Source organism: Pholis gunnellus, assembly GCF_910591455.1.
Source record: "Pholis gunnellus genome assembly, chromosome: 12".
Classification (NCBI taxonomy): Eukaryota; Metazoa; Chordata; class Actinopteri; order Perciformes; family Pholidae; genus Pholis; species Pholis gunnellus.
The window spans coordinates 9,158,245-9,183,297 of NC_136539.1; the positions used below are offsets into that span (position 1 = coordinate 9,158,245).

General features: G+C 42.4%; 3 protein-coding genes across 6 annotated transcripts; 2 read left to right on the top strand and 1 right to left on the bottom strand.

Moving 5' to 3' along the window:
* The first annotated feature begins 256 nt into the window (after positions 1-256).
* rnaseh2b (ribonuclease H2, subunit B) lies at positions 257-4,218 on the top strand. Of its 4 annotated transcripts, XM_079169642.1 has the most exons (12): positions 257-345; positions 399-499; positions 901-972; positions 1,533-1,640; positions 2,019-2,095; positions 2,502-2,616; positions 2,701-2,765; positions 2,844-2,949; positions 3,161-3,242; positions 3,328-3,373; positions 3,634-3,711; positions 4,049-4,218. In XM_079169642.1, exons 2-12 carry the CDS (start codon positions 436-438, stop codon positions 4,157-4,159), a joined length of 924 nt encoding a protein of 307 aa, XP_079025768.1. In that variant the 5' UTR covers positions 257-345; positions 399-435; the 3' UTR covers positions 4,160-4,218. The 4 variants fall into 4 exon arrangements, with proteins under 4 accessions (XP_079025768.1, XP_079025769.1, XP_079025767.1 ...); XM_079169641.1 differs by having other exon boundaries at positions 292-499; XM_079169644.1 differs by lacking the exon at positions 257-345 and having other exon boundaries at positions 383-499; positions 796-972.
* Positions 4,219-5,500: 1,282 nt separating this feature from the next.
* c9h13orf42 (chromosome 9 C13orf42 homolog) lies at positions 5,501-7,692 on the bottom strand (the record flags this gene model as incomplete). The annotated part of the gene is made up of 3 exons (XM_079170664.1): positions 5,501-5,745; positions 7,040-7,184; positions 7,270-7,692. 3 exons carry the CDS (start codon positions 7,690-7,692, stop codon positions 5,501-5,503), a joined length of 813 nt encoding a protein of 270 aa, XP_079026790.1.
* Positions 7,693-9,091: 1,399 nt separating this feature from the next.
* On the top strand, positions 9,092-11,123 carry LOC306704393 (TLR adapter interacting with SLC15A4 on the lysosome). The gene is made up of 2 exons (XM_079170713.1): positions 9,092-9,127; positions 9,946-11,123. Exon 2 carries the CDS (start codon positions 9,948-9,950, stop codon positions 10,884-10,886), a length of 939 nt encoding a protein of 312 aa, XP_079026839.1. The 5' UTR covers positions 9,092-9,127; positions 9,946-9,947; the 3' UTR covers positions 10,887-11,123.
* The last annotated feature ends 13,930 nt before the right edge of the window (positions 11,124-25,053 follow it).

Sequence of the window (25,053 nt, forward strand, 5' to 3'; positions counted from 1 at the left end):
TCTCTTGCGGCCGTACTTGGGAACTGCAGGTTGACATGACGTCACCGCGGAATGTTCCACTTAATTAAAAACAGGGTGAACCGGGTGAATTAAAAGACTAACACGGTGTGTTTTTAGTCCCCTTCTAAGCTTATTTCATTGCTGAAATATTTATTTGTGTTTAAAAACGTGTTGAGTGTAGCCTGTTTAAAAAATAAGGAAGAAAATGAGCTGACAGCGTAATAATGAAAGTCTCGTTTTCTCCCGTGAGACGAACGCAGAAAGTGCTCAGAGAGAGAGAGAGGCGCCTTTTTTTTTCTGAGCTCATGTCGTTAAGGCAAAAACGAGCCCTCACGTCCAGTAGGCCGACACTTATAGCCAAAAACAAACATTCATTTTACAGCAATAGCGAACCACTTCAACAGAAATCCACCGACTTAAGCTGAATCGTACAACATGGCTACTAAAAAGAGGCGAACGCCAAATGTGCAGAATAACAGTTGGGTAGTCATTGCTGCAGGTAGGTGAAGCAGTGCGATATTACACTCAGTTTGAGCTAACGTTAACCAAGATAGCGAGCTTTTTTTAACGCTACGTAACAAAGTTATTAGTCCTTGATAACCGTCATCCCTTCAAGTACGTAATTTACTTAAAGGTATAATTGTTAGTCATCATGCATCATGCTCAACTTTAGCCACGTAGGAAATAAATGGTATCTTGTAAGTTGGCTAACTGTTCACGTTAGTTACTTTGTTGCAAACTCTTCCAACAGAACCAGCGTTAATCATTACGTCAGTGCTTCATTTAACGTTGCAGATGAGTTGTCAGACTGACGTGCAAGCAGACAGTGATCCTCTCCCACAGAGTGAACAGTGAAGCTCCATCGTGGATCTGAACTTACTTCTGCTCTGGTGTCCGCAGACTCTTCCATCGACTCACAGAAGAAGCACGACAGTGAACCAGCTTTTGTGAGACTGAGGAATCCCTCCACAGGTCAACCTTTCATTACTATTATTACTTTATTTTCTCAGATGATTATGAGGTGACGTCTTCAAATAGCTTGTTTTGTCCAACTATTACAAAAAAACCTAAATCTAGAATATGAAAATCAACAAATATTTACATCTGAGGGACTGAAATAATGGAATTTACAAAAGTACTGAAAATATTGAGTGTTCCCTGTGGAATTATTGTTCTTTATGTTACCTCTAGTAGTGCTGTGGAGCTGTTCTATTTATCTCGCAGATGTTTTATGAGGAAGGAAATGCATTTTCACCTGTTAGACCTCACGGTTTTTGGGGAGTAGCACTGAATGTTTTCAAGAAAATGAGTCGCAGATCAATAATAAAAGATGAAAGTATGTGCAGCCCTAACGAGACTGTATTAACACGAATGAACCACGAGGGCGTGTACAGAATAAACAAGTATATATATCGTATATAAAAGACAAGCCTTTGAGTTTCCCCAGCTGTCCATTTCTCTATCTTATGAAACGGCATTTGAAAATAACACAGTTCCACTTTTATATTTATTTATTTATTTTTATCCTGCAGACGCAACATCTCTGTACATGCTGAGCAGTGGTGACGTACAGCTGTTTGAGGTCAAAGCATTTGAAGAAGATTTCCACTCGTGGTTTGTTGGCCAGACTGCACAGAGAGGTTGGTCTCCTTCCTCATTACAGTGTGCTCTCTGAAGCGACCTCATCATCATTACAAACGCTGCTACAAAAGGTGGCTCACGCTACTTTTAGGCCCCACAAGCTGGAAAACAACTAACAAAGCTCCAAAGAAGCCAAATCATCACCACAGGTGCATCGGTCACAACAATTGAAACACACATTTAACATGTCAGGAATAGTGTCCATGTATTATGACAAGCACCTAACCGTCTTTGTGACTGTATGACATGTTGATTGAAAGTTGTTTGTTATAAAGTTATAGTGGTGTTAACTTTGTGCATTTAAATATTTAGAGGTGCTGCACTTTTATTCTGTAATATGAACTGTGGTTACTCAGGTGTATGCGTCTTCTTCACAGATGGGAGACTTCTCTTCATCACACCAATGGATCCTCTCTATCTAATTGTGCCCTATTTGATCAAATCTGGCAAAGAGGTAAGAGACGGACATCTGCTTTAATCTCACGGCTGTCGTCACAGTGGTGTTTAAAACTCCATATCTAACTTACATTTCTAAATATATCGTAAACTAAGTATCTGTTGGGCCTCCACCATGATGAGGAATTAAGCTGTAGGAGGGTGAAGAGGTAGTCATTTAAGTTTGATACCAAACGAGCGTATTTACTGTACCGGAGTATTTGACGTCATCACAAATAAAAACTGGAGCGGTGGTCATCGTATCATAATAATAATAAACACTAGAGCAGCAACATCGTGCCTCTAATATAGCCTTAACAGTGTATGAATGACTGTAAATAGGACTTTAATCTTTTCCTTTTTCGCATTTAGACCTCTCATATGGAAGACGAATATCTGTTTTTATCTTTTTTTTAATGTCTCAGGGGAAGTTCCAGCCTGTGGATCAAGTTGTTGTGGACGAGGAATTCCCAGCTTGCTCAAGGCTGCTGAGCTGCACACGTTCGCTGGCCTCGCTGCACCACATTGCCGAGGAAAAAGGTGACGTTTCATTTCTGAAGCTGATATCGCTCAACTGTTGACGCCGATGTGCGTTGTTTTGAATGCTGCGTTTCATACTTCCAGAGGTGGGAAAGCTGAGGTTCCACCGATACAGTCACGAGAAGACGATGCATTGGTTGAAGAAAAAGGTATCGCCCGGTATATTTTACATGCAGTTGGTTTTACACGGTGGAATTGCGTAATTTAGTTTGACTCCTTTTGTGTAGGTGGAGAGGACAGTCGGTGTGCTCAAGGCGAGAAATATCTCTGTGGGAGAACGAGTGAAATCCACAACATACATCAGAGTGAAGTCAGAGTCGGACTACCACGACGGTACGTCGCCTCACCTACAGGCCGCGTCACCTCTTAAGTTATTACTGCGTTATAGTCCAGTCTCACCTTCCTATGACGATAACGACCAATAGATGGCAGTAATATTGCACCGTTGACATCTATGGGTTCTAATCCTGAAATAAAATGTTCTCATATAGCAAACTTAAAGTAGGATTTTACTGCTATTTACTGGCCATTCTTTGTGATACAGAGGACTACCTACGCTATGCTCACGGCCTGATATCAGAGTACCTCAGCGAAGACCTGAGCAAAGCCCTCCTCGAACACTTGCAGTAAGTTCAGACTTCGAACACTTGTAAGCTATGATTATTAGCGCTAAGGTGACCAAGCATGCCTCTTCTTATTTCACCCCCACAGGTTACCAGAGCTCACGAGCCCAAAGGAGACAGAACCTCCTTCCAAGGTATGTTCCCGTCTCTCTCAGACGTGTGATGTCAGAATAGCATTCTTCTCTTTCTGCATGCCGTCGCAGCCACCGTGCATGTTTTCTGTAGTCCTCCACTAACGTGGATGCATTGTGCTTGGGTGTTTTTGACTTTGGGTTGTTAAGTGTGTGTAACGTCATCCCGGCTTGTAGTGGTGTGTGTTTCTGTGGTTTAAAAAGAATCAGCCGTTGGTCCTCTTTGTCATAAAAAAAGCTTGTCTTACTTCCTCGTTTGGCAGAAGCGGAAACTTTCAGACAAGCCAGTGGAGGCCGAAGAGGACTATACCAAATTCAACAGTGCAGACTTTGCGCGGAAAGTGAGTGTGTGTGTGTGTACATATGGAGCCGTCTGCCTGAATAGACCCACCAATGATTTGCTCCGAGCAGCATTTGTTTTGGTGATATAATGACTGATAGTTGTTGCTTTGCCTTCATCTCTGGAGTTTCTTCTTTTGTTTTTTTTTGCAGACCTTGAGTGATTGTCAGTGTAGCTCTTGTTTGTTGAATGCTTTCTGTGAGTCTGTAGCATCCACGTATGGGTCAGAGGAGATATTACCCTGTGGAACAATGTATTGTCTCAGCTAGAAATGACGTGCTTGATTTAGAATGAAAGGTGTGGAGTTATATTGATTTTTTTCTTTTTTTTCTTTTCAGCCGCCCAAGAAGATGAGTGCGGCTCAGAAATCTCTGGCCAAGGCGGACAAGACTGGCATGAAGACGATGTCGTCCTTCTTCAGTCCCAAGGCCAAAGCAGAAAAGAAATGAATGTGGTGTATTTTCTGGTTTTGTATATGAAACATTTGTAATAAAAAAATGTATTTGAAGGATGTTTTTCATTTTATGTTGTGGTTTGAATGAGATTAGAATAATAAGGGAAAGGAATTCTGGCATTTTTTATTTTTTTTTGTTAGTACGTTGCAAAGTATTCGCACTGTGAAATATGGCTTTAAGGTCATCCTTACCAGTGGTGGACGAGAAGGGAATTGGAGTACTTTAGTATTTATATTTATACTTCTGCTCCACTACATTTCAAAGGGAAAATCTTTTTCCACGTTTCACACATACATTTATTTGACAACTATATTACTAGTTACTTTTGAGAATACCATTTTACTTAAAAAACAAACACATGATGCCGTAATAAACTATTCATTTACAGAATAGTATATAAAATATCTCAACTTGGTTCCACATTGACCAACTACAAGATTCAAATGCTCTTGCATCTATTTGTTAGTCATTCAAACGGAATAATATATTAATATAACATTCTGAAAGGAGCCATTCTGAATAATAAGTACTTTTACTTTTGATACTTTAAGCACATTCTCTTATAACACTTAAATACTGACTATCAGTTAAAGTATTTTGTAAGAGTACGCTATTTCTACTTTTACTTGTGTAAACTATCTGAATACTTCTTCCACCGCTGCAGATAAACAAACATCAGCCCTGGGACGACTCTTACAAATCTAAATCTCTTATGTTCACCTCTCAGCAGTCTTATTGCTGTGAAGGACATTGTTGCAATCAAGCGATGACTGCAGTCTCTCCGCAGGTCTGATCCATAAATGACTAAACTTATATTCCACACACTATATTATTACATATATAAAAGGTTGTTGTAATCTTGAGACGTCGCAAGGATTGTTCTTTTAGACCATGCTGTAAAAATCATCCATTTAATATTCTCTTATTTAAAGTGACATCCAATTGATGTATAAGAGCAGGATATTGATGTTTATATTGATCCAACGTTTTAGAAAATCCCTTAAACAAATGATACTAGAAAGGCCTTTTTCACTGAATACATTTTGACATGTCACAGCAGGAAAACATGGTCTTGTCTTACTGGGACTCCTTCATGTCATTAGTAACACCTGTGGTTATCCAACTTATGAGAAGTCAAAATATCTAATGTGAAAAACGACGAATTAACTTGACGTCATCAGCCGGACTTTTTACATTTGCTTTATTCAAATTCCTTTTCAAGATTTTATGTTAGTCTTAATTGTCTGGATGGAGTTTTAGCAGATCATACAAACTAAGTGTGGCTCTACGTCAACAGAGTGGCAGTGCTGGTGGTTTCAAATGTCTTATCAAGCTTCACTGCTTTTTTAATTTGGGCTTGAAGCGCAGTGTCTGGAATGCACTCTCCACCACTTTGGGCAGATGGATCGGGTTCCTCTGCAGCCGCAGTCTGCTGCTCGTGGACCCGCTCTGGTTCTTCTTCTTTGGGGCGCGTTCGTTGGCACAGGCATGAACTGCTTTCTGCTTGGAATCGTCTGCGACCCGAGGAACCCGCATTACCCAGTTGGAGTGCAGGTCGTGCTCGGCCGAGCTGGAGGCCACTGTGAAGAGGGGAGAGCACAGAGGAAGAACCCGAGCTGAGGCTGTTACTGTGAGACCAGCAGCTTTCAATCCTGGACCTTAAGACCCAGAATGATTTGAACTAAGCAGCGAATGAGATTCAGTAGACCTGGGGCAGTTAATAAATGAGTATCTTACAAATGATGTCCCAATTCTTAACCATACTTGACCTTCACTAATCAAACAAGTGGTGGAAGAAGAATAAAGCAACATGATTTTTGGCATATAGCAGGAAAAGCTCAGGTCTGATAAATAGCACTAATAATGGCTGCATTCAGTTCAGGTGTGTCCGTTCAGCTCTGTGGTGACCGCTGACTGGAAAAATGAAGGCTTCATAAGCATTATTAGTTACACCTGTGCTGCCTGCTTTTGAAAAATACTGAAAAGTAAAAGTATAACAATGTAAGAATATCCCATCACAAGGTATGGATGTAATTGCACTACTTAAGCATCACAAGTATGACTTAACCTGTCAGGAGCATTTGAATGTAGCTGGTCCAGGTGGAGTTACATCTTACACTATACTGTTACAAACAACAACTACTAGTACTGCTGTTTAGCCTAATATGTAGCAATATATATATATATATATATAATATCACCTGAGTGTGTATGAATGTGAAAACTGAAATCTAGAAATTAACTAGTTAAAAGAACTGACAAAAAAGTCAAATGAGAGTCAAATGCACAACATTAAAATGATGCAGGTTTTTGAAATGAACAAGTTAATACACCACAAAGTATATAAGTGAATGGGTAAATAGATGAAAACACCTGTGTGGTTGTACCACGATGTGTGTCGGGGCCTTAAGCTCAGTACTTGAGTGAATGTCCATCTCTGACCTCAGCCATCTTAATATCCTTAAAGGGACAGTTCACCCCAAAATAAAAAACAAACATATTTCTTCTCTTACCTGTAGAGCTTTTATTCCATCTAGATTGTTCTGGTGTGAGTTCCCTATAGTTTTGGAGATGTCTGCCTTCTCTTCAATATAATTGGACTATATGGCACTCGGCTTGTGGTGCTCAGCAATGTCTCTTTCCAGAAATCATGACCCAGTTTTTTAAGACTAATATTTAAGAGTAATATATATAAAAAGTGAGTAAAACTACTGAAATTAACGATCATCTCTCATCCCCATTGGTGGAGGAAATATTCAGTTAACTAAGTAAGAGCAAAGTAAATAGTATCAGCAAAATGCACACAAACTATCCAAAGCAACATGTCCTAAACGCCAGCATCATTTCAGTTAAAGAGAGGGATTTTAAACCCACCTATGAAGTCCACGTCTGCATGTCCATCATCCATGTACGGTTTGCGCAGAGGTTCGCTGTCGCAACCTGCGATGACGGCATCAAAGAACTGCAAAGTGTCCTCCTCGCTGGGGACTGGAGGTGCAGAGGGTTTGGCTCTTGATATCTGCGGTTCGAAAAAAAAAAACGGGGGAACATAGGTCTTTGATATTGCCCACCATGTGCTCGTGGGAGAGATGATTTAATCTTACCGGTTCTTCCTTTGTAGGCGGCGGGGGTGCAGGCTTCTTCTTGGAGGATACTGTGGCCTTGGTGTGGTTGCTTTTCAAGTCGCTCACACTCTTTGTGTATTGTCGTCTCAAAGCCACGAGTGCTTCAAGGTACTCCAGGCAGTTCTGATTCTGAGAGTAGAGCCATATCCTGTCCTCTTGTCTCTGATAATAGTACACGGTCGACTCGATGCTCACCGTACTTTTGCTCCGTTTTAAAGTTGAGCCCGCGGCTGCATGACTTTTCTCTCCCACCACGAGCATGGAGGTGCTGCGGACCAGCCTGACGGTGCAGGCGCTGTGGTAGTCCTGCTCGGACCGAAACCCACCACCACCACCACCACCATCCTGCCCTCTGTGTCCGGGATGGTTGGGACGGAACACATTATTAATCTTCTTGAACATTCCTCTAAATGGAGTCCTTCAGGCTTACAGACTTGACTTCCTCAGAGCTTGTGAAGCATCCATCCATATCCGTCCCTTGAAGCAGACCAATGTGTCTCAAAACAAACAAACTGAAACCTGACAGGAGCTGCTCACCGTGACCCGTCGCTGTCCAGGGTGCTGAAATTGCGAAACGGCTGCCCTCGTCACACAAAAGCAAAAAGCAGGTCCGAGTCTCTCGTCTGTCCTGATCTCAGCGTGTCTCCACTGCTGTCGGATGTTGCTCAGCAACATTGCTGTGGCAACGGGTCGGTAACGCGACACTTTGCGCTACCGTTACTACTGAGCAGCAGGCCTGTGTCAGATATCCCGAACTCATACAAGAGTGAGTGGACACAATAAAAACAGCCAGCAGTCCAACGGACTCTGGGCCTGTAGTGTCCCTGCTTGTGAGTGTGAATCCTCCTCTTAATAAACCTTGTGTCGACCAAACAAGAGATCTCAGAAAAGAACATACATGATAGGTTTTTCTGGGGTTTATATGAAAAGGCTCAAAAGATCAAAATAAATAATTCCGTTGCATGAACGACCAGGATATTGTAACAGAGTCGAAGTTATATGATGTTGACTTATGTCTAGGTTTCCTCGCCTGATTAATAATGAAACATGGTCTCTCGTGTTTCATGTGCTTCTATTGTTGGGCTTACCTGCTGCAAGCAGAGGAAGTCTGAATACAGGAGTCTTAACTGGAGCGAGTCATATAAAGCAGACAAGGTGCTTTCATCTTGGAAAAATCTGCGGCCATGAATACAGCCTGAAAGTTTCCACCACACTTTCTCCAGAAATAACATTCATACAAAAAGTTTCTACCACAGAGGTGCGCTAATAAAAAAAAAATACAAAAAGGAGGGATTATTTTATTAGCTGAGTGGTAAAAGCACATTGCTATACAACCACAATGTCCCAGGATCAAGTTCAGCCATTGGACCTTTAGTGGATGTCACACAGAGCTCCCCCCCCCCCCCCCCCCCTCCACCAAAAAAATGCAAAAATGACCAAAACAAATATTAAAAAAAAAACATGCTGAACTGAAGAGTAGCACGGTTTCAAGGAGGAACTGATGAGGCACAACCGAGCGTGAGGTCACACTTCTGCTTTTGGCGGCGGAGGGGTAAAGCTAGGAGCTCCGGGCAGCAGTTATTTGACTAAAAACATGCACGTCCTCACTGAGAGGTAACTCCGAATCTGTGGTGTGACTTATCCGAAAACGAAAACAGGAATCAGTTAATTGTGATCATATCATTTACAACTTTCTTTTCTGCTTTTCCCTTTACACACCTGTTTCTCTGACAGAGAAACGAAAACTGTGGTTTCATTTTACAGCGAATGTTGCATTCATAAGAATAACACATCTGTCACTTCACCTCATTCGGCAAGAGGAAATACGAATGCAGAGGTAGATGCGTCTTCATGTGAGGATGTAAAATAGATATCATTTACAAAAGTAGGAACTGGTGAGTTGGAATGTATTCACGATTAATCCAGCTGCAACAATCGATGTCTGGTGTCTCACATTCCCACTTCCTCTTGGGGTGGTATAAAACAACCCATCACACAAAACTGCACTCTTATCCATGCAGATCTTGAATGGAATACAGTCTGCAGGTGGGTGTTTGTAGGGTGTCTCGATGGAAAATGATATATTTTTTTAAGAAGTGCTTTTCTCTAAAGTGTTAAAGGAGGACTGAGAGACTGTGATTCTGGTCCAAGGTAGGTAAGATGTTTGTTTCAGAGGAATATGATCAGTCTTTTGATTATTATATGAGATAAGGTGCTCTTTCATGAAATCCTCTTTTTGGGCGGATGTCTTTTTCTGTTTGGGGATCAATGTGTTAACCTCCTTACCCACAGAACTCTGGATGGATCAGGAATGCGATGCATCCGAAGTTGAAACAGCTCTTTAAAGAGGTGTCACTCATGTACTCATGAATGATCCGGTGTTTGTCATAGAGTTTTGTTGTCATTTTATTGCTGTTTAATGTGTATTGTTTGTTGAGTTTTGTGTGTTTGTATTGCAAACTAGCTGTCTAGAGTCTGTAAATGCTGTGTGGCACAGTACACGGCTTTAGTCCATGTCGATATGAGAATAAACACTAAATGAATAGATACATCTATGTTGACAGTTGCATCTTATCACAAGCTGAAAACTGTCCGACATGTGGTGTGCTAACATAACTCGGCTAACAGCTTCTGCGAATGTGCTCTTTGTTGCAGCCATGCTTTGTGAAGGCAGATTGTTGAGTATGACCTATGGTGAAGTGGAGGAGCTGGATTCACCCCTTCCTCAGAAGGCTCCCCAGAGGGCCTTTGGGCTTCCGAGAGCAGCTGCTACCCTGGTGCCAGGCTCCATCAGACACACGCCACTCGGTCATCACAACTCCCCCGAGCCGACAGGTTGCATGGACAACGGGAGCGATTCAGAGTTGCACATTTCTCCGCTGCAGTCCTTGGACAGCAGACAGATCTCTCCGCAGATAGAGATCCCAGCTCAGGCTCGCTCAGTTGGCGATGCCCCTTTCCTGGTCCCCTCCTTCTGTCAGAGCATCTGCCAAAACTACAGCGACCTCCACATTGGAGGCGACCAGGTGCTGCCGCTCTCGACTAATGACGGAGAGCTCCGGCTCTGTACCGACGCCCAGGCTGTCGGCCCTTTCCTCCAGTCCTGTGATGTCCCCCCGGCTGTGGAGGATTCTCCCCCAGGAAAGACATCTCAGGGTGGACTCATGCATCCACCGAGGGGGGGTTCAAATCGCTGGAGACTGGGGAGTGTCCGTGATCGGAGCTTTTTGTTCCAGGGCCGCGAAGGTCCGTTCTCCAACTCTCTTCTCAATCACTACCTGGAGCAGAAACTGTTGGATTTATACCAGCAATACATGATGGAGAACATGGCCAGGGAAGGGGCCCCTGGTACGGATTCGGCCCCTGGCCCCATTTGCCCTCTGCTGGGCTCAGAGCTGGTCCTGACCAGCCTAGACCAGATCACTTTGCAGTTGAGCCGGGAAGGGAACCTGGAGGCCGGCCTGGCCAAGGACATGGTCCTCAGCTGCCTTCTGCGGGTGGCTGGCGACATGCAGTCAAGTGAGATCAGCACTCCCTTTCTACAGATTTCAAATGAGGCATCCAGGGAGCAACTCACAGAGCATACAGGAGAGTAACCCCAGTATCAAGGAACCCGCCGAATCAATTCTCCCTTTCATTTGAGTTTGATGATCATATATCAAATGGTGTATATTCATGTGGGGAGCTATTGTTGTGCAGTTTTCTCTACAAGGACAATAAAAAAAACAGGAACTGAAAATTGAAAGTGATCTTTCCTTTACCCCCCGCCTTGCAACACATCATCAACAACATTGTCCTACTTCTTGTACTGCTGGCCACTTCTCTGAGTAATGATTAACACTTTGTACGCCTCTTTATTGTTTGTTCATCCGACATAAATGTCCCTCTCTGGTGAAGTGCAGAAGAATATGTTGTTCCGTCATTTAGGACGCAGATTCAAAATAATATGTAACAGTTTGATCCATTATTGTTTTTTTCAGTGGAAGAAACTCGTGCTTTCTTCATCGGTGCTCCGATCCGTCGCGAGCAACAGAGCTGTACCCAGAATGCCGTTCGGCGGTGCAACACTTGATAGAAGTACCTTCTAAATACACTACACAGTGTGTACATAACACGTCTAATAAATATATGTCCTGTAGATCTCAAACGTTTGCACTTAAATACGCGAATAAGGCAAGTGCGAAGTCGATCAGTTGAACGGTTGTCGAGAAAATCAAAAGACGGTCGGACAGACAGACAAAGACTTTTTAATTAGATGTTTCTATGTTGATTACCGACACGTCTGTTGAAGTACAACACAAAGCCTGATGCAATCAGTTGATATTGTGCCCCTCAACAGATAGAACAGTACAGAATGCCACAACTAAATCAGTTGCCTATAAATATACATTGTTGTGACCAAAGATATGCTCCACACAAATAAACCTGTCGGCCGTTTATGTCTGATCCCATTCTCTGCTGCAAATGATGAAGATGTCATTAATGAGTCGATGCAAAGTCTGCAGTTAAATAAACGGTCACAAGGGGGAGGCATTATCACCTCACTTTTTAACCCAAATGACTTTGACACACACCTTCCTACTTCTCTAATTTCGTTCATTCGTCCCCTTCTCCGTCTGTCCCCCTCCGTCACCTCAACATCCATCCATCCGGCTCATGTTTCCTATCATCTGCACCCTGCTAATCTATGATGTCACCAGGACTGGGTTGTAAATCTGTAGCACGCAGGCAGTCGGGCACTAACACCAAATTCAACACATGTGTCTGATACCGGTTCCTCTGCAGTGTAAACAAAATACAAGCTTGAGATACGGTTATCTACGCTGCATGATTCATTTTGGGGAAATATTGCACGAGCGAAAATGAGAAACTCAGCGGGGCTGAAAACCGATGGATTTGCACGCTAACGGTGACATGTTATTTTTCATATTTCCCCTGATTCAAAGTGCTTTGAAAGACCTGCGACTCCATTCCAGCTCAGTGCAGCTGTGGCCTTCTGAGCCAGTGTTTGATCAGCTTCCTTGTTTCCTGTCCAAACAGAGAGCCACAGGAGGAAACTGTGTTTACCGAGCAGAGCGCCGCAGTCGCAGCCCTGTGAAGTCTCAAGGCCGCAGAGACACATGTTTGGTATTTCTGCTTCTATCCTCATTGAACAGTCCAGGTACATGTTAAAGCAATCGAATCCTTACAGACCTAAACAAACACACGCTAACATATAAATATGACTCACCCGATGCCAAGCCCATGCAGTGTGAGCATATTCGAACAAACTGATTTCCACAGACCCTGGAAAAACAGAAATCAGACGTCTTGTTGCAGCAGAGGTTAGGAATTGTTTACAGGACTGAAGGTAAAGCTGCACACTGCAGTCTCTCTCTCTCACACACCCACCCACCCACACACACACACACACACACACACACACACACACACACACACACACAAGTTATCAATATTTATTCACAAATTCTCAAATTAACCAAATTATTTACCTCTCCTTGTCAAAAGCTTAACAAATAACTGACTGGGTTTTACTTATTCGGGTGCAAATACAACATAAATAGGAGGTTTTGATCATTTTCTGTAATTAGTAGTATTACTTTCTCTTGAAGAAGAAAGTAAACGAAGGTCAAAGAATGAAGGAGAAGCCAGGAAATGAGAGCAGAGACAGAGATTTATCAGACAAACAATAAGCTACAGCGTTTGAAAAAAGTGGAAGAAAAAGAACCCACACTTCTCTCATGGTCTGGCGATGAAACCAACAGGGACGGTTGGAGCGTCTTTCAGAGGTTCATAAAGTAATTTCCTTGTCACAAAGAGCTTTTAACATGGAGGGCGGTAAAGGCAAGGCCACAAGATTTCATATCAAAGCCAAGGTCCTAGATACACTCTCACTATTGTGGCTCTAATGCTCTGCAGCACCCTGTGGCTTGCCTTTATTTAAAAAGCTTTTAGTATGTAGCCTTGTTAATTGGAACAGTCATATACTGTTTGCGTATTTTTTTCCCCTCCTTTGTGACTGTGTGATTGAAAAACTTCTATCACAATTTTTTCAAGGCCTAGTGATAACCAAGATCCTTTGAGCTCTTTACAGGATTAGACATGTATACACACACACACACACACACACACACACAGACACGCGCGCACACACTTCCATTTTCTGTTTAAATTCGAACTCAGGAATTAGTTTGCAGATAAAGACTTTAATGTATTGCTGTGGTAAATGCTCACTCACACACATACCACACAGGTGGAAGCATTTCAGACTACGGTTGGTGTGTCAAGGCACTTAATTCTATCAAGGCCAGAAGCTGAGCTCTTTCTTCTAATTTCTTGGTTGGTCCTGGGGCAAATGCGTTTCTTTTTTCTTCTTCTTCTTCTTCTCCAAGTTACATCTACTGGAGTGACCTAATGTCCAATGTAATGACAGCTCCTGCTCTGTATCTGGCTGATTGACACTGGGACACGTAGGTGGTGGAACGGGAGAACACACATTTCCCGGTCAGTTAGCCTCTCAAGGTTGCAGGGAGCCTGCGGCGGCGCGGCTAACCTTGGCTGAGCCGGAGCAGACAGAGAAGGACCTTGAGAGACCGTGGGGCAAGCAGGATCTGGTCGCTCAAAGAGCCGGGGAACATAATGTGGTAATGCGTGACTATATATCACAGCACACAGTGCCCATGTGACTGTAGATTGCAACTGGATGGAAAATAATGTCTTTTATCCACTTACATGTTTATTCGTTTGAACTAGATTTAGTTGAATTCACAACACAGTGTTGAATTGTGGACCTTGTTGGCCATATTTGCTTCTGCAAAGAGGGTAATTATGTGAAATTTCCCAAAACTATGCTAATACTTTGTTCTCGTTCACTTCTTGTATATATTGTCAAACTTATTACGGTTTTGATTATTATCAGCCCTGACACAATTTCCTGGAGTTTGTGATATACTTGTTCTTTTATCTCTTATTATCGTCTCTTGTTTTATCCGTCTTTGTGTCCTCTAGATACCGCGAATCATTTTGCAACAAATGTCTTTGTTACAAGACCTTTATGGAAGAATTACTAATTCTTCCAACAAGTGTGGACTTTTTGTGGAGCATTATGTTCTTAATGTTGACAGAATGTTATTGGAGTTCTTATTTACAGATCCAATATAGAAGCAGTCCTGATCCTCAGAGACAGGAATTAAATGAGCAATATTGTCATTATGGTGAGTTAAGTTACCACAAAGTTAGTGGTAAGCATTTTTTTTTGTGCTGCCTTGCTGCAAAAAAAATAACAACAACAAATCTCGTGAGGGTGATGAAGATCTGAGCTGAACATCACATTACCTTAAAGTCTAGGCGTTTAAACCACAAGCGAATACAATATGCACAAAAGTAAAACCTTAGCGGTTCACTCCGTCATGTAAAAGATGTGAAAAAGGTTTAAACTATTTTTGTTCATAATAGTCAGGAGAAGTTAGTGATTGGAATTCAAAGGTTTTAGTGAAAGTTCATTTTTATACAAAAAGGTAACTGACGAAAAGCAAAGGCAAAATATCTACACTTGAGTACTCAAATTTACCTGCCAAGGGACAAAAATTAGCACCGAGCCCCTAATGGCCCCCCATTTCTTCCACCATTTATGCATTGTGTATGCCTTAGTTAGTAGCTTGAGTAAGTATACATTTATTTAGCAATAAGTATAAATTGTAATCTTATAAATTGAAATGTATTATTTCCTGTAAAGAAATGATTCGGCTCCTTTCTGTTGCAGTCGGAATTGACTGATTGACTGATACAAATAAGATAGAGTGTAAAGACGCATATATATATATATATATATATATATATATATATATATATATATACACAAGTATAATGCCTGCCGAGGTAGCTCAGCAACAGAGTGTCTAACACGAATAGGAAGGTCAACAAGCTCAGCCGGCCCTTAGTGGAGGCCTTGGCCTTGGCAAAATCAAACATGTTTACAAAGACACACTGAAAAGAGAGGGAAATTATACAGGTACAAGTATATTGTGAAGAGGAGGCAGAATGATGTGCCAAAGCAATTTATCTAGTTAAGCAAGGCCAAAGGATGAACTTCAATGGGTAGATAGAAAGACGCTTGATTGGAAAAAAACTTCTTGCAATAAAAGTGTAGGATGAGATTCATACGGGTGCAATGTCACACTCTTTCAAACCTCAGTTAGTAGTCATAGGTGAGCACTTTGTTCGACAAACAGTGCTCACAACACATCTGGTCATGAAGCTTCAATACACACACAGAGAAAGGCCTCTCATCAGGGTTAGTTAGTATTACCTGAATCTGACCTGTTACTGTGGCCCAGTACTCCACTGTTTTGTGTGTCACCATTCAAAGTAAAGACAGAGCACGACAGGTCAAATATCTGAAAAAAAAAAAAAAAAAGTACATTGGAATTTACCTGGCACGGCTCGAAATATCACAAGATCGCGCAAGCATTGCGATACCACAAGACAACAGGAATATCCATCTTTGCCAGGCGTAGTGTGTTTGTGTCCGGACCACCACTGCACGGACCAATCAGCGTCTGGTGAGGAGCCACTGGGCGTGGCTTAGGTGTGTGTGACACAGAGAGGTGACTGTTTGTTTTATATAATAGCTTATATATAGATGTGTGTGTGTGTGTGTGTGTGTGTGTGTGTGTGTTACTAGCAACTACTGTCATCATATAAAAGAAATGGAGCACAGAGATAAAGAAAAGGAGACAGGGTCAGGAGAAGAAATGATATTGCCTTCAGACATGCAGTGGAGCAGAAGTCGGTAAAAAAAAGAAAAATCATTGTTTGAAAGTGATTTGAGGTTTTTCAGATGAGTAATTTCACAGCTTCAACTTCAAAGAAGAAAGTTCAATACTTTCAGGTTGACATATTAAAAGAGAGAAAACATTGCGTTTTCAAGGCCTTACGGATCTTTAATCACACAAGTATCACAGAAGCAAAGTCAGACAGCATGACTCACTGCCTGCCGACGAGTCACTTACAGAAGTCTGAAAATGTGTTTGTTGTTGCTCAAGGTGCGCAAGTCTCAAACGAAGGACACCTCACTGACAAATTTAATGAGAAGTTTTCTCATCACTCAAAGACAAAAAGACCTTCTTTGTTCACGTTATTCTTATTTCAAATGTTTGTTTCACCCGCCGGTGTCTTTTCCCTCACCTTGGACTTCCCCATGTGTTAGCCATCGCATGTTTTCCACTCACCCCCTCATCCTCACCTCCTCCCACGGCTCTTCCTGGCACGCCGACATTGTTATTAGTGTCATAATTTACTTCCTTATGCAAACATGACCCTGTCCTCGATATGCGGTGAGGCAAAAATATTCATACTGTAGTCACCGTGAGACCAATAAAGACTGAGATAGGAGGGACATGAATTATTGCCCCGCAGCCACAGTAGTTCATATTTCACTCAGTAGCCTTTCCACACATCACATCCCACACACACACACACACACACACACACACACACACACACACACACACACTGGTGCGCGAGTGTCTTACATGTGTTGTCAGTAATGGATATACATACGAAAATGTATTATTTCATTGTGTGACATGAATTTGGATAATATGAATAGATCGAGCAGAGATCGGAAAAAAGGGGGTAAGAGAGGGATGAAGGCGGGTAAATGGGATATCTATATGAGGGAGTCAGGAGAGGCAATCTGCATTTTAACCGCCACTTTGTCGACATGCACTTTTATGACGCAACTGTCGAGTAAATCCTTTGATTTGTAAGGCGGGCCGAGGTGAAGGCGGTCTTAAGTAGCGAGGAGACTGAATGAAGTGAAGCCATCGAGAGTGGCACTGGGGGACTTGCTGTATGGAATCGGTAGCACATGCACACTCATGGGTTTGACCTTGGCAGCCTCTCCCTCTCCCTCTCCCTCTCCCTCTCCCTCTCCCTCTCCCTCCTCTCACCCCCCCCCGGGGTCCCACTCAACCTTGGCTAATTAGCTCACATCCCAGTGGCTTATGTTCAACACACAATTTATCGACAACAAGGACATTACAACTGCAGTGTCCCGCCTCTGCACTGCCTCTCGCTCACTCCCTCATTCAGTTGTGGAGGGTTCATCTGTATTTGTTTGTATGATTATGACAAAAGGCGGTATGATGAGTTATCTTAATCCTCCAAGTCTGACTTTGTGTGCACCAGTTTTGTGTTTTTTGGACGTTTAGTTTAGTTCAGTTCAATTTAATATCCTTTATTGGCATGAATGTGACAAGAACAATATTGCCAAAGCGTCAAGAAATAATGAGATTATAAAGACAAATTCATAAAACCAGCAGAAAATAATGAACTCTAAATTGCTCTGTGTGTGTTTGTGAGAGGATGTAGAAGGGTGTGTTGATGTCGTTTGTGTGTGTGTGTTTGTATTATGGATCAAATAACTATGTAGGGGGTCACTCGTACAATAACACTCAAATGTTTAACCTTAGTTAGAGCAAATGGTATAAAGTGGTTTATGTTTAGGTACATGGGATTTATTGTTTTGTATTTGTTGTTTGTTTTACCGTGGATCCATTAGGTATCGACAATTATGGAATGTCACTGGTATTGGTATCGACTAGTTTGTGGTATTGTGAGATCCTTAGTTTGCTCAGCCCCCATCAGCCATATATTTAGAGACCAAATATGAAACCTGAAAGAGTATATATATTGCACAGTTCCCCACAGCAGATAGCAGAACTACATGGTACAAACCAGAGAAAGCCTCTCCAGACTCCACACCGTTTGGCAAACTATGAGAGATCTATTCAGCTATTAAAAATTGTGAATAAATAAAGCTGGGTTACCTGGTTTAATTGGTGTTCATGTGATACGTGTCCAAAACGCTGCATAATAAAAAGATGAAGACGTATATGTGACAACACAATAGAGCTTCAACACACAGCTGGTTCTTATTGGCAGCTGGTTGCCAAGCGGTCTGTGAGAACTCAAGACTCCCATGCTGGGGGGGGGGGAGGGAGATTGGCCTGAGGCTGCAGTTTGAGGGGCATCATGCCCCAGATCAATGTCACTGTGGCTCATCACTGTATCCGCCTACAACTGGGCTCGCAGTTAAAGACTACCTTAATGCAGAGCTGAAAATTGTTTTCCTTTTTAAAATTGTAGGTATTGGCCACACAGACTAATTGAAAATATGACAGAACACATTGTCATCCGAGACTGTGCCCGCCAGTATGACGGGACTTGTTGTTTAATCCATAGAATTAGGTCAATAACGCTCTTTCTACTAATTCACATTTTTCATTGAGAATGCTGAAATTTCAAGTTTAAAAAAAAATTGCAATAATTATTATTATTAAAGAATGCAAAACATGTATATTTTTAGCATTTGTTTTGGCTTCTCCACTGCGATACCACCCTGTATCACAAACACAGTTACTATGTGTATAGAATGAATATACGATGCTGGCTTGAATGCACAACACTAAACCTTTAAAACATTTGCAAATGAGTTATAAAGATAACGTAAAAAAAAAAGAAAAAGAAGCAATTTTTTTTCGATCTTGTTGCAGGATTAAAAACACAAATGAATGCTATTACCATGCACAATAACACAACGCCATGCCATGCAACATGACACAATGCAACACACGCTATCACAACCCAGCAGTGAGCCGTAATAGCAAAATGGTTTGTGCCTGGCCTAAAAGCTAGCATATCTGCTGCTTTGTTTGTTGAAAGCAGGGTGACCTTGTGTTTATATACCAACCTTGAACAGTGCTAAAAAAGGGGGCAAATAGACAGCGTGTAAGTGTGTGTGTGTGTGTGTGTGTGTGTGTGCTGTTTACCCACATTCAGTGAGAGGTTCACAGCTGAGGTAAACAATGAGCAAAGCTGTGTTTGTTCAAAGAGAGGTTGTGTGTGTCACTGAGCTGCTTTTATTAATTAATGGGGTTGACACCGCCTACTTTAAAACTGTAAATCTCATCATGGTTATGTTTCGGCACTGGCTGTACCTGGTTAGAGAAAGATCGAGGTCTGGTCTAATACAGAAAAAGTCCACAGTGACCACGAAACAACACTCTTTCCTTACTTTAACCAAAATGTGTTTGTTTTTTTGCCTAAATGTAACCACAGACAGGACTGCAAACCCTGGACTGTCGTCTGTTTTGCTTTGTATGCCTGATTTCTAGGTAAATGAATAAGACAATTTGTAAGAGACAGATTTGCTCCATGAGAACTGAGCGACCTCCATGTGGAAGACTGTGAGTAGCAATTCAAAACTTGAGGTACGCTTGTGTGGTCAAATTTGAAAACTGTGCGTCACTGAAAACAAGTCTACACCTCAACACTAACCCCCTGATGAATCATGTTTTTTCTGACCACCGGTGGCTTGACTTTCTCAACTTGCTGCAGTGATGTCCAGATGTACTCTAGGACCCTGTGACATCACTGTTGGGTGTACTTACAGGTGCAAGAAGCCTGGTAGATAAAACAGCCACGACACTTCAAACCAGAGAGGAGAGCAAAGTACTGCATACCCTCTAAAGGATAAGGATCAGACAGAGCTGGCTGTAAAACACGATGAAGACGTGCTAAAAGTTAAGTTGAAAGGGAGCTTAAGTTAAACGACCCGGTTACTCAAGATAAGCCACGGACCTTGTTGTGAGTAGTTTCATGTAAGAACTATTTTCTTTCTACTCAACTACACCGAGGGCTGCACTGTTGCAAGAGGTTCGATTCCCGGGCCCTCTGTGTGGAGTTTGAATGTAATTGCTGACTCTAAATTGCCCGTAGGTGTGAATGTGAGTTCTTGTGAATGTGACGCCAAATTATTAACATCTTGCACTGTCACGAGCATGAGTACATGTATGTTTCCTTCTGTGCGGTGATACCAAACCATAGACTGAATATAAGAAGTGGACCCATTGGTCACCCATTGGTTTTTGGACTTCCGTAATGAAGCCTCGAGTAGGCGATTTGTCTGTTGCCATCTTGACTTTTTGCAACCGGTGAACAGAAGTTACCATATTTGGAATGCGGAATGATGTAGAGACACCGAATACGGCTCCGGTAGCGGCAGCGACCTGTCAATCACAGGCCCCCTGCTGGCCAGTAGAGAGAATGCAGGTTTTAAGACTCATTGGATTTCACTCGGCAGAACCGAAGGTTTGCCGTCTGTACCAAACCCCGAGGAGGAGTGCCAGGGGCTTCCGTGGTCAGTGTAGACGCTTCAGTTGATTATAATGGACGTGCAGGAAGAGAGTTTAAATCAAAAGGGGTGGGGTCAGACAGTGATTGATTTCAAAACCACCATTCCTTCATACTCTTAGGGTGGTCGCAAAAACTGCAAAACCAGGCTAGTGGGGAAGAATACCACCAAGACCAACGTTCACATCCTACATATGGACTGCAAGTGCTCAACAAAAGCAACAATTGAAGATTTTCCTATGTGCTTCAACCTTCATTTCATCCAGAGCAAGTACTCTCTGCCCTCATATTTTACTTCGGCGGATGTTCCGTATCATAGCAACCAGACACAACCAAAGCACCTTCACTGGAAAAAAGAAATCATCGTGTCTCATCGTCCTTCTGTGTTCCAAGTATTTGAACAGTTTTAAAACTTTGTCATTTAGAAGGCAACAATTGGCCTAATAATAGCATAACAATAAAGCATATTTACACAGCACTAAAATCAGGATGAACAAAGTAATTTGCATAAAAAAGGGGGGAAATAAAACAGCATATCACTCCGTTGAGCCATTATCGGAGCCGACCTACATACTCGTCTTTCTCCTCTTATCCTCGAGCAGCTATGACTCAGTATTTCCGGTCAAAATGGTTCACTTAAATAAAATGTCCCCACTTATTTGCTGTTTGTTTGTTTGTTGCGTATTTCATCATTTTGTTTCTCAAATGAATCAAGACAAAGTACAAAAGAAAAACCTGTACATTTTATCTTGCATCACACGGAAAGCAAACTTGTCATCTTTCTGCCTCTCCAACAGACACACACACACACACACACACACACACACACACACACACACACACACTTCCACTCTGCTGCAAGTTGGCGACATGAGTCCTTGGAAGTGCAGTATTAAATTTGTAACTATTATGGAGACAAGGACACGGCCCTTTATGTGAGCAGCCACAGAGAGAAAATGGAGGCAGTCACTATAGCAACCGCCAGAAGAGCGCCCAACAAACCAACAAACAATGCCGCACAAGACTTTTCCAGAGGAGCCATTTAATGCAAAGCCTTGAATCATCCGAAGTTGTCCTCTTAAGTTCCTGAGACCTGTCTTGGAGTGTCTGTGGGCGTCTAAGCCCATAGTGTTTGGTACAAAACCTTGTGTTTTTCTCCACACTTGTGTTTCAAGGTCGGCTCGACTGAATGTGCCAAAGAGCTGTCTTCTTGGGTCACGGCAACCTCAGAATTTAATTTGTGTGATCAGCCTTCAGGAAATGTTTACTCCTGCAAAAATCACTTATCGTAACAATGCTCACTTATTGAATACGCGTCGTGTGTCTTCTGAAACAACCTGCACGTATTGAGAAAGAGTTTCAAATGTATTTGTTGTGGAGATAGATTAAACTGGGTTACAACAGAAGTTCCTTTTGCCTTCAGTCAATCCACACGAGAGGTGATGAGACAAACTAGTGGACGTTCGGACGAAAGTTGAGACGATTGCAACATTTTTACAGAACCGACTAGCCATCACCAACACTGGAACTCTAAAGCACTGGACTTTACTCTTAATGGCTCTTTCCTTCCCACTTTGATGCCTGCATGTGCTCCGCTCTCACGTTCCCATGCCCCTTGCCTGAGCTTCGTTAGTGCTGACCTTGCTCTAGATTTCAGCACCAGACACAAAGCTGCGGCGTGGCTGATGCCGTCTGACTCGGACTGTCTGAGTGTCACAGCAATTAGTTTCGGAAGTGCAGATCCCAGATAGACGGGTGCGTGTGCGTGCATGTGTTTGTTTAAAAAATGTGTTTGCTGATTAGTCGAGTATACAGTATGAGTTTTTGATGTTAAAGCCAAACCTTCAACACTAAAACTGTTAAGCGTCTTACGGTTTACTTTTTATTGTCAAAGACAAAGTTGAAAACAGATTTTAAACGCATGTCATCTTAATTTAATCCATAACATTCACCAAGGCTCTCTTCTAAAGTTATTGTCCAACTTCTTGGGCCGTAATCGCTGCCGGCTAGAAACTAGTACCTGTGCTGCTGATATCACGGAGGTGTCTGAACTGACCACACAGCCCGCCGACTTTTTCCGGCCTGCAAGGCTAATGGGCACCGGTGTTATTATCATTTAACACGCTGGATTCAGATTACATGAGCAGATTACTCGAGTGAGAGGGATTTACGGAAAATGATACAAGCCGGTAATCTAGCTCAATTTGACCTCATTGTCAGCAGCCTCGCTGTTTACTGGTCATGCGAGACCAGCTTGTGAGTATAGAACTCAGACCACGGTTGCAATTACTGACCTCTCCACTGACAAGATGAATAATAGTTTGGTTGCGCCGTAAACAGAAAAACTATTTCTGACAAAGTAGCCGCTCAGAGAGTAACAATGTGCGACACCAAAATCAACCAGAACTGAAGTCTTAAGGATTACAACAGTAAAGGTACTCTATATGAAAACAGCAAAACAAACAACTGTTTGCTATGTACATAGCCAGGCCGGCCGTATTTGTCTCCATAGTGCATATTAGTGCATGTGAGCATGCCGTCACTGCTCTCAAATGCCAGATACAGCTGATAACGCCGTCCCTTCAAACGGCGTCATTGTGGCAGCGTAGCACCCGACCCCCCCCCCCCCCCCCCCCCCCCCCCGGTTCCCCCACTGTTAGCTCCATCAGTACTGTTGCCGTTCTTTGCGTCGTTAGCGCTGTTAGCACCGTTAGCTGCGTGCCAACAGCTCAGCCATCACAATTTCGAGAGCTGTGTAGGGGAAATAGATGTCCTTATTCTTATACCGTTTTCCCTTTATTTAGTTGATGTTATTTAATTGTTGTGCTCAAATATTCGATTCTGCTTTTTAACTCATTGAAAGGTGTTGCCTACAAAACTACAACAAAGAAACACTTTGTCATCAACACTCCATTCATCAACTGTGAGTATTCTTGATGTCACATGCATTATTTTATACACATTTCCCAAAAATATAGCCTGATATATTTGGTATCTTTGAATCTGCACTGAATGTAAAATAAAGCTCAGTTGGTCTGAACAATATATGGCTGCACATCATGAGCTGAGGGTCGTTGTGGTTTATTATAATAAAGAAATACTTCAGATGTATTTTATATACTCTATCTGAGGAAAGATGATGGAGTGGAGAGCTACTTCAGCACATCTTGCACACATTTGAGAAATAAAGGAGGGGACAAAAGGAGGAGACAAAGACAAAGACAGAGCACTGTGGCTGTCTTTTCAACTTTGTGCTTTTGTAACAAGACATAATGTAATCTCTCCTTGAGACGGAAGGAGTTTTATAACCTGCGCTGGGCCTTGAGCAGGAGAAGAGACAGGCTGGGTGAAGGCTGTTTATCCCGTGGTGTCCTTGATATAAACATGTGAAAAATCTCTGTTTTCTCCCTCAGTTAAATCAATACAAAGACATTCGGCCTCTGAGCAATGCTCCAGCACTCCTGCAGAACTATTTCATCCTGCCTCCATTCATAGCAGTGTCCTTTGACGCAAAACAACAGGGGATGCTAAGGTCCTTACTGGGAGTTCATGAATGTGGTCATGCACTCAATATCATCCTTTCTCCGCACCAAACACAGCCCTCTATGAATCCCCTTCAGTGGCATTGTGTAGGGTATTTGTTTGGCGGCTACAACGGAACAGCCCAAACCTCAACATACCACAGTCAGTAACTTGGCTCAGAGCTTTTGCACTATTCTCACACAGTTTTTCCTCATTCAGACAACTTCTCTCTCTCTCTGTCTGCCTCTCTTTCAGCAGCCAACCCTAACCTGTGATCCCTCTTAGGAGCAATTAAGATAAACCTCTAATTCATCTGCTTTATCCCGACCTGTCTTTCTCATTCTCTCATTCACTTGACCTCCACTCCTCCCTTCCATACACCCCCCCTCCCGTTCCCCCACACCCCATCCTCTCCTTCAGTGACAGAAGCAAGGAGAGCATTGAGTCATGACATCATAATTCACCAGCTCCTGTTTTCACGGTTAAATCAATATCAGTGTGTCCGAGTCAAGGTTGGAGGCTGGCCTTCGCAGCTCAGTTCTTCCTACTTCTTTCTCATAGAAAATCATATAAATTGTCCCTAAAATAATTAAGCCTTCAGATCTGTCGCTGGCCTATATTTTTTACCGGCTTCTGCCTGATAAACAGCACTGCCAGAGACTCAAGGCAATGCCAAGAATAGAACTGGGCTCTGATTCCTTGTCTGTCTCTGCCTCTCCCAGCATTTTCCTTCCTCTCTGACAATTAATAATAATATAACCTGTTCAATGTACCACGCCTGCTGACCGCTGCTGTATTTTACCTTTGATGTTCCCGGACACATCGTACCATCAGGCGGAGTCCCATATTGTGTTTTTAAATCAAACCTCGTGAAACTTTCCCATGTGAGCAAAATAGACATAAAATGCTTTTGATTATTGTCTTTTCTTGCAAAAATGTCATTGTTTTTTTTAATAGCCTTGTGTGTTGGATATTTGAGAGCCCTGAAAAAGAGTGTGTTTATAGGTGTGTGTGTGTCTGTGTGAGAGAGAGAGAGAGGAAGAA